This window comes from Solea solea, chromosome 21, assembly GCF_958295425.1.
Source record: "Solea solea chromosome 21, fSolSol10.1, whole genome shotgun sequence".
NCBI lineage: Eukaryota > Metazoa > Chordata > Actinopteri > Pleuronectiformes > Soleidae > Solea > Solea solea.
The window spans coordinates 3,745,630-3,755,287 of record NC_081154.1 but is presented as its reverse complement, the minus strand read 5'-3'; the positions used below and the strand labels follow the sequence as shown (position 1 = coordinate 3,755,287).

At 38.4% G+C, this 9,658-nt stretch overlaps 2 protein-coding genes across 5 annotated transcripts; both read left to right on the top strand.

Annotated features, from left to right (window-relative positions):
* Positions 1–666: 666 nt before the first annotated feature.
* Positions 667–3,855, top strand: tomm22 (translocase of outer mitochondrial membrane 22 homolog (yeast)). The gene is made up of 4 exons (XM_058621047.1): positions 667–932; positions 1,792–1,910; positions 2,053–2,170; positions 2,826–3,855. The coding sequence occupies exons 1-4, from the start codon at positions 855–857 to the stop codon at positions 2,898–2,900; spliced, it is 390 nt and encodes a 129-aa protein (XP_058477030.1). The 5' UTR covers positions 667–854; the 3' UTR covers positions 2,901–3,855.
* A 487-nt stretch (positions 3,856–4,342) lies between these two features.
* Positions 4,343–9,487, top strand: dmc1 (DNA meiotic recombinase 1). Of its 4 annotated transcripts, XM_058621328.1 has the most exons (14): positions 4,343–4,412; positions 4,649–4,708; positions 5,539–5,583; positions 5,693–5,839; positions 5,922–6,004; positions 6,331–6,383; positions 6,487–6,528; positions 6,609–6,681; positions 6,822–6,913; positions 7,439–7,512; positions 7,767–7,881; positions 8,031–8,091; positions 8,194–8,310; positions 8,544–9,485. In XM_058621328.1, the coding sequence occupies exons 2-14, from the start codon at positions 4,652–4,654 to the stop codon at positions 8,611–8,613; spliced, it is 1,029 nt and encodes a 342-aa protein (XP_058477311.1). In that variant the 5' UTR covers positions 4,343–4,412; positions 4,649–4,651; the 3' UTR covers positions 8,614–9,485. The 4 variants fall into 4 exon arrangements, with proteins under 4 accessions (XP_058477311.1, XP_058477312.1, XP_058477313.1 ...); XM_058621329.1 differs by lacking the exon at positions 4,343–4,412 and having other exon boundaries at positions 4,432–4,708; positions 8,070–8,091; positions 8,544–9,487; XM_058621327.1 differs by lacking the exon at positions 4,343–4,412 and having other exon boundaries at positions 4,435–4,708.
* The last annotated feature ends 171 nt before the right edge of the window (positions 9,488–9,658 follow it).

Sequence of the window (9,658 nt, the reverse complement as noted above, 5' to 3'; positions counted from 1 at the left end):
CATGTATATTTGTGATTAATTTCTTGTTTCTTTGTTTCTTTTTATATTTATTTGGTGAATGCACAGCAGCTACATTGCGCTAGTAAAGTGAGACAGCTGCGTACAGTTGCACTCTGGCTGGAAATGGTAAGAGGCGCAGATGAAAAGTATTCCAAGTGGATTCTACTGCTAAAATAAAACTAACCCTGGACATATATTGAGCCATGGTGGCTCAGTGGTATGATGAGTTGGCTCTGGCTCTGCTAGTCTAAGCTATAGTGTAAATCAACTCATCAAGACTAGAAACACTCTATATAAATACAGACCATTACCAGCTCTTATTCTTCTGATTTTATTTGGTAGTAACGAGTGACAAAGATAGGAAAGGAAATGTAGTAGAGTAAAAGTACACAATTTTTTTAGGAAACATAGTGAAGTAAAAGATGCTAGAAATACAAATAACAAAGTAAAGTACAGTAACGAAGTACTTGTACTTTGTTTCATCATGTACACCACATATAGACAGGCACATTTACTCAGAATTCCTCAGGGCGATAAAAGTTCCACACCGAGCCTTTGATGACATTTACCTTGGTACAGACTGTTATTAGGCAGCCCCTGCGAGAGGGGGCGCAGTGTACTTTGTGACGGAGCAAAAAATGACCCCCGGTTTTTCGCTGTCGTCATACGACCCGGATCCAGCCTGACATTCTGCGACTGACCTCAGACTACACGCATCTTAGCATTAGCTTCATTAATAATCTGCAGGAAGTCGTTATCAATCAACTACAACTGACGGTCGCATTTTAGCGATTTATTCGCCGCACACGAAGCCGATCCAGGCCGACAAATATCAGCGGACAGAGGCAGGAGACATGGCCACAATCGAAGAGCTTTCCCCGGTGTCTGTCCGACCCCCGGAGGACGAGATTGACGACGATGAAGACGAAGATGTAAATGTCTTATAGTTATTCAAGAGTAATTCATAAATGTAAACACGAAAGGGGAAAAAAGGTTGTTGTGTCGCACTTTGCTGCTTTCAGACTGTTGTTTTTTTGGTTATATGAGGCTGGCTAACGAGGCTAGTTACCTGTAAAGCTGCATGAGCCGTCTGTCCAGACTCGGTCTGTGTAATGCTATTGTGTAATGGTTAAACACTATATGTTGCTATCTTGAATGAATGTAATTGCAGAATCAAAAGAATATACATTGACGGTGAACCGATTTATAAAGATCGAATGTAATTGAATCGTTGTGACGTTATTTAGAACCAGAAAATATAAAAAATACTATCTGTAAAATTCATCTGTCTAAACAGGGCAGTTGAAACTTAAATGATTGTCAATCTGTCATTCAGAGTTAATTCAATATCACCCAGAAATGCCAGATTAGTACCAAGTAATTATAGATATATAATAAGTGAAAAGTAAGTGAAATAAAATACCCCTTGTGGAACAGTGCAATATGTACCAGATAAAAGTGTAATCAATATGATAATTAGTCATGATAAACAGTCTTTTTCCCCCTCAGTTTTGGGAAAATTAATATAAATGAATCCTGTGGCCATAATTTCCAACATTTTTAAGAAGAACGGCGAGCCCTAAATATGCAGATAACAGGCATATTTAAAGATAAAAAATAAATGCTTTAATGTAGGGTTGAACAATTCCACATTTGCAATTTGTAGTACTTGCATGGTGGAAAAAAATTATACATTTTAAGTTCTCCTTGCTTTAGATTAAACAGTTGTTAAAATCAACTGAAATATCACGATACAATCTTTAGTTTCATGTCCTGTCTGTGTTTCCTCAGCTGGATGAGACACTGGTGGAGAGGTTGTGGGGCCTGACAGAGATGTTTCCCGACACAGTGCGTTCAGCTGCTGAGGTGTCGGCAGTTTGCTCCGTCTCACTGGCCAAGAAAATTTACAGGTTTGTCTCTGAAGCAGCATTTACCTTTGTCCGTTATCAGTGCGTGCATTTACCAGAGCTTGTGTAGTTCGGCTGATCAAAAGGTTCTGTCATGGTGTTCTCGAGTCTCATTTACTAATTGCCTTGTTTACTTATTTATCAGTTTTTCCCGCGCCGCGCTCTGGGTGGGCACTACCTCCTTCATGATTCTGGTGTTGCCTGTAGTTTTTGAGACAGAAAGACTACAGCTGGAGCAACAGCAGTTACAGCAGCAGCGACAGGTGAGTGTACATGTGCATGTTTGCAAAGCAACAGCTGAGAGCAACTTGGAAGGTACTCCACTCAGTGCGTTTATGTTTAAATTTTAGTTGGACTAAGACAATAATTCAGTTTTCTTACTAAACACATCTGACTAAGACTAGCTGAACCTCAGTGGGACTAACATACCTGGACAATGTGATTTATAGTCATTACTCCTGCATGTATGCTTAGTTGGACTGGAATCAGACTGAAAGCTCTGTGCATGCACCAACATTTCCTTCATGGTCTTTGACCAAGAAGTAGTAGACGACGTATAAGCTGCACTGTTGCCGGAAATCATACAGCGTCTTTCTTCGTGAAACGCAGCAACCGTCAATCTCGCCATTTGCTGTTAGTCAGTAAGCACTAACTTATAGAGTGATACAGCGCCACCTACAGGGTAGAGTCAGAAATACGCGGCCAATAAATCCATTTCCTCCTCCGCATGTATACAAAGACTCGGGCAAGTTGTCAGATTGCTTGTCTTAGTCGCACTACGGCCATAGCTCAATTAAACTGTACATGTAAACGTACTGAGTGATGTTCTGCATTTGTCAAATTTTGGTTCAATTCAACTGTAGGATGTAACAAATATTGACATGGTTTTAAAAAAAAAAATGTTCCCTTCCTCGCCAGATCCTTCTGGGACCAAACACTGGAATGTCTGCCGGGATGCCGGGTATGATGCCTCCTGCACCTGGCAAGATATGAGCAACAAGGAGAGTAGACACAAGGCTGAGATCTGCCAGTAGCATAACGGCAGGGTCGTTCACAAGGAGAGACAGAGGGATTTACGAAGAAGAGCAAAGAACTGCTGTAAAGAGTTAAAGTTAAAATTAAAAATAAAGGCAAAGCTTTTTATAAAGGAGGAGGAGACACAGGATGATAAAAAGCATCTCTGACACTTCTCTCTCACTGTCTCTCCTTACTCCAACATCATGCAGAGACTTAATTCCTGGAACACTGTTGTCTTTTCATTTTTTAAATAAACACACGTATAGATGGGTAAGTTATAAGGAAAAAAATCAGGAGGTTACCAGTCATTCTAACTGTTGGCAGTCAGAAGAACCTTAATATACTATGGTTTGTACATCTATTTACTGTCATTTTCTTTATGGTTCCACTTGTATTTGAAGACCTATTTTTTAATAAATTATCTGAATGAAAGGGGAACTTAATGTAGACAGTATTTATTGATACGAGTATCATCTACAATAAGGTCTCAAGTGTGACCTTTTTCTACATGGTGAGATTCTGACTGTTTGACCCTTGTACAATGTGTGTCATTCAAAGTGCAATGGCTCTTTCTTCAAACTAACCACCGTTCATGTTTTTATTATATTTTGATTTTCACCAATGAAGTGAATGAAGCAGCAACACCAGATGTTCTACTGCTCGAAGAGGGAAAGATGGTTTTGTCACTGTACATCTACAGGGTGTAAAATACAACATTGTGTTGCAATTTGAGGCAAACAACCTGTCGTTATTCTTTGGACACATGAATGTGGTATAGTTTGAAGGTTAATGTAACGTCTCGATATTTCCATTAGAGACACAAAGTTACGTCTTACCTCTGTCTCCGTCTCTTTCTGTTGCCTTTGTTCACAAAGCAAACCTGTCTGTTTTGTTTTCAACATGACTGTGTTAATAAAAACTCCGAACCCAATGAATAGCCTCAAGTTTTCATCCAGCACCTTTTATCAATATAACAACATTGAGTTTGAGCAAAAGGCCCAACTTTCTGTTTACATTAAGATAGAGTCACATTAACTGCATTTTTAATAGTTTTTTACATCAATAAATATTTTCAAGTGTAAGATATAGAAAAATATAACCATGAATAACAAATTTTCCCAAATAATTAGGCAAAAATGACTTTCATCTTAAAATGGCAGGATTAGCGAAGAGATGTGGTGTATAAATGTAACACACAATAACTGTATTAATGTAATTTACACCTGCTCTTTTTGTGCCTGACATATCAATGTCTGCTGATGTTAGAATAAAATCAATACTCTGGTAAATAAAGATTAAATTATTAAAATATTTTAAATGTCCCCGTGCTATGTTCAATGCTTTCTTCAGCACCTGGAATGAAAGTGTTGTGTTGTGTTGTGTTAAGTAACTGGGTCAGATATCTTCATTAAACTTGAAAAATCACAATTTCCGGATGCACCTGAACACATCTTATTTCCCGCCAGTCGCTTTAAGAACTAAAAAGCGGTGGGTTTCTTTATCTTCTTTACTTATATTATTATAGTTATTAGTCAGTTTATGTGGTCAGTGAGCTGATGTGTACTTATGTAAAAGATTTACCTAAAGTTAACTTATTTTATGAACCACTGAACGACAAGCAGAGTGGCGTGCTAGTCTTTAATTTAGCTAACTAGCTTCCAAAGGTTTGCTAGTTGTGCTAAATATACATTTTTATCTTCAATCTTTTAACCCAAATGTTACAGAAAATGAGAGCCACAGAGGACCAGGTTGTTGAGGACGACACTGGTTTCCAGGATGATGAGGTATTTGCCAAGAAAAAACGTATTTACTAAGAAACTATAACTTTATTTATATAGCACCTTAGTTATAAAAACAAAGCTAGCATTACAATCATTTAAATAATAATACAAATCCTTAGTTGTTGTTTTTTTAATTCAAAGATGATACCAGGTTTTCCATGTATGATGAAACAAGATATTTAAATCAGTGGTTTTAATAGTTTAGATGAATATGGATACCAAAGCAGAAAATTATAGTTTTACATGAATGTTAAAAATGGTTAATAAAGTAAATAGGTTAATATTTCTATCCTCCTATGACATGTAACAATATATTGAAGTTATTGATTGAGATGGGAATCGGTATCGGTCGGTATCGGTCTGATTCTGGTCAAAATTCAAAGAATGAGTGGCAAAAATCCTATATATCGCATGCTTCACTATGCACAGACACATTTACACAAGTATAAATAAATATCAGTAAAATCATTTTAGCCAAATCATGTTTGGGCTGTGTATTCTTCTTTTTGGGAGAACAATATTTGTCACGCAGTTAAGAGAATTATGTATTTGAAATGACTCAGCACAAATGTTTTGTTCACAGCTTCATAGTTCATGGTCTAAAATGACTGCATCAGACTAATATTGGTAGATACTAGGGTTTGTGATATTGGTATCGATATTGGACACAAAAAAGTATCGTTAAAAGGTATGGTTCACAACCCTAGTTATTGATTATAACATTTTAATACTTTTATAAAAAATGAGGGTTCAGTCAAGTAAAAGCTTTTTCCTTGCCATTATTATTCAGCCTCAGCAGCTACTTCATATAGAGTTTGTTTTTCTCTGAACAGGAGTCCTTCTTTCAGGACATTGACCTCCTACAGAAACACGGGATTGTGAGTCAACAGCAGGAATGAAACATACTCATCTGATCAAATGTCAGTTGCTTTAAGTCAGCACATCATCATCTCGCTCTCTTTCTCTTACTCCCTCCTTCCCCTACAGAACGTGGCTGACATCAAAAAGATGAAGTCAGTGGGTATCTGCACTGTGAAGGGCATCCAGATGACAACACGTAAGGCACTGTGCAACATCAAGGGCCTGTCGGAGGCAAAAGTTGAGAAAATCAAGGAAGCTGCAGGGAAGATTCTGGTAAAATGGGATTTTATCAAAGATTACACAAGATTAACCTGAAGTAAATTGTAAACTTTACACACATTTCTTCACACGACAGAATGTTGGTTTCCAGACGGCCTTTGAGTACAGTGCAAAGAGGAAGCAAGTGTTCCACATCACGACCGGGAGCCAGGAGTTTGAGTTAAGATTTCCTCTTAATGTTGACGACACGCAGACTGTTGATTTTGTGTCTTGTGTCGTCACATTCACAAAAACCCCTAATTCAAGACTGGAAATCTTCTGTGTCTTTTGCTGTTTATATACGACTAACCGTTGTTTATTAAGGGGAAAATTGACTAAGCACTGAGTTTTATTCAAAACAAGGTAATACAACATTAAAGAGAACATTACACGTGACGAAAAGTCAAATATAACAGAGACAGGGCAGACAAAGCTAGCAGTCATTAAAAAAAAAACACAAAAAACTGCACGTCTTACAACATGCAGTACTTCTGCTGTTTTTGCAGTAAGCTTCTGGGTGGAGGCATCGAGAGTATGGCCATCACAGAGGCTTTTGGAGGTGAGGAGATATATTTATATAACATACAAAATGTGATTGGCCTGATTTGATGTAATTTCGGTTTGCATCATTTGGCTGAAAACTACATTATTTCATCACACAGAGTTTCGTACGGGAAAAACCCAGCTGTCTCACACACTCTGTGGTGAGTAGGGAGCCTGTGGAAAATGATGTCTGCTTAGAACAACACTGCACAAATAAAACTACTTGCTGTCTACTTTGCAGTCACTGCTCAGCTGCCTGGCGAAGACGGCTACACAGGAGGGAAAATCATCTTCATTGACACCGAGAATACCTTGTATCCTCGCAACCACATGGATAAAACCCATCATATATGAATAAAAACATTTTACAGACTGATGAATTAAAGCAACATTTCTGTTTTTCCTATCTGTTCCTGTCTGACTGTATCCTTGACTCGTAGCTGTGTGCAATCAGTCGTCCTGACAGACTGAGGGACATCGCTGAGAGGTTTAACGTGGACCATGATGCAGTGCTGGACAATGTGCTTTACGCCCGTGCCTACACCAGTACGAACATACAGTATTCTCCATTGATACTACTTTATTGATTTCAGTGGTGTGCTAAATCAGTGTGTATTACATTAAGGGAACACTTGAATCACACATAAACACTTCCATCCATCCATCTTCTACCTCTGTATCCTCCACATGAGGAGGTGGGGTAGCTCCATGGTTAAGACCAGTACCCCGTGTGCAGAGACATCATGGACACAAGTTCAACTTGTGGAACCATACCATAATCTGGCAGTCCCCAAATCTGCATGTTGTTGGACGGTTTGAGGAAACCCGGAGAAATAGAAACAAGAATCACAACTCGTTGAGGGCGGGATTCTCACAGACTGTGGTGATTTAATGGCGTGTTTCCCTTAATTGTTTTTGAGCAGTAGTTCCTCTACTTTATGGGGTTTAACAGCAGCTTGCGTCCATTACTGCCATCTTCTGGAATTAGAAAACTCCTACACACCAGTCACTCTTCCTCTCATGTCCTCAGTCTCATCCTTGTCGTCTGCTTATTTTCCACTCTCTCTTCAGGTGAACACCAGATGGAGCTGTTAGACTTTGTTGCAGCGAAATTCCACGAGGAAGGAGGAGTATTCAAACTGTTGGTCAGTAAAAGAAAAAAGAAAAACTGTACAAATGTTATCACATGTTCATCATTTCTTTGGTTTTACTGCCCTCTCTCATTTTGTCCATCTCTAAGTACAGCTGGTGGAAGCTCAGAGTGAAGATGTTTCTGTTTTTGTTTTTAAGGGAATGTGGGAAAGTGTTAAACATCAGGCGCGCAGTCTAAAAGTAGGATTCCTTCCCAACTTTCAGCCTTTGAGTGTCCCTTTAATTGTCTGCTCCTCCCTGTTGTCAGATCATTGACTCCATCATGGCTCTATTCAGAGTCGACTTTTCTGGTCGAGGAGAGCTGGCAGAGAGGCAGCAGAAACTGGCTCAGATGCTCTCCAGGCTGCAGAAGATCTCTGAAGGTCGGAACCATAAGAAATATGTCAAAACCACAAACATCTGCCAGCTGCATGTATAGTTACCTTGAATTATGGATGTAGTGTAAAAGTAATGTTACCTATAATGGTGAATATCTTAGGCATAAAACGACTGTCATTTGTGTTAAATTAAGAGTACAACGTTGCCGTTTTCATTACCAACCAAATGACAGCTGATCCTGGTGCAGGAATGACGTAAGAGATTGCTTTTTGTCTGGAGTATGCAAACATGTTTGGAGCAACGGTGTTTGAGGATTTGATGAAAGCTTATTATTATTATTTCTTTGTCTTTCTAAGGTTTCAAGCAGATCCCAAAAAGCCAATTGGTGGACACATCCTGGCCCACGCCTCCACCACGAGGATCAGCCTGAGAAAGGGGCGTGGAGAGATGAGGATCGCCAAAATATTTGACAGGTATTTACCACCTTTGGTCTAATGTATATTGGAGAAAAACATTAACACTCATTTACTGTATGATTGTGTTTCCTTAATTGTATCTTTAACAGAGTAACGACGCTGTTTAACGCTGTTTAGGCGTTTTCCACTGATTGTCAGTATTTACTTTGACAGTAGCAATGAAAACCAGACAAGAAAGTCCATGGATTTGATGACTTCAGTCATTTGTGTCTTGTGTGATTTCCCTGTAGTCCCGACATGCCGGAGAATGAGGCTACTTTTGCCATCTCTGCTGGAGGAGTCACTGATGCCAAAGAGTGAAAGACGAGAGGAGAAGGAGGAGACACAGGCGTTAGCACAGTTCCCTGTTCACTGTAATGTTACATGTTATGTTATATGACATTTTTTTGGGATGGAAATGATCTACTGAGTTGTAAAACTCAATGCAGCTTCTCACCATACAATTGCAAATGTTTTACTCTTGTATTTATTTAATGTGTAGGCTCTGTGTTTGTGTGTTTCAGAAATATCAATATGAACTCAGAAAATAAAATGTTTTATGTATTTAATTTAAATAAGTGGAAGTTGGATGATTAATGCTACCTGCAGAGAAAGAAATGTAAATGAAATCCCTCACAAATAAGTAGACATAAGAAGACACTGTCGTCACATTCATTCCTACACACATGGGCTTCATATGGCTAAACAAATTGTGGTAAAAAGAAATTCTATACATTAACATTCAACTTTCAGAGGGGAAACATGTTGTATGGAGGAAAAGGAAGAATGAGATAAAACAGAGATATTGTAAAGTTGTTGCAAATGCCCCACTTCACTGATCCACCTGAAGAATGACACTGGTTTTCCACTCAATGACCACACTATCTTCAATTTCTATTTGGAAATCTTCAGGGAAGTACAGACTTGGACTGAGTAACTACAAAGAAGTAAGAATGATTTTGCACTTAAAATAGTCACAGATGGGTGACTAGCATTTTATTTACTCCAATAAGGATTAGTTTATTACCAACCAGTTAAACTCTGAAAATGTGAATATATTCTTACTATCACAATGTACTGTATGTTTCCAGGACAAGTAAATTAGGTAGTAATATCATTACTCTCTTCAAAACAACTTAACAGTTAAACAACATTAAATTATTTTCCCACTGAACTTGTTATTCCTGTAAAAGCCAGAGACAGAACCACTATATTAACATAAAATAATCTTTCTATTAGGAAAATCACTTCCATTTTTTTTCCTGGTTTCTAAGAAGTCTTTCAGTTCATTCCAGTGGTTCTTTCATCCATTTCCTCCTAATTCTTCAGTCTTCAGTTCACTTCAGACTTCAGGTCTAGATCTAAT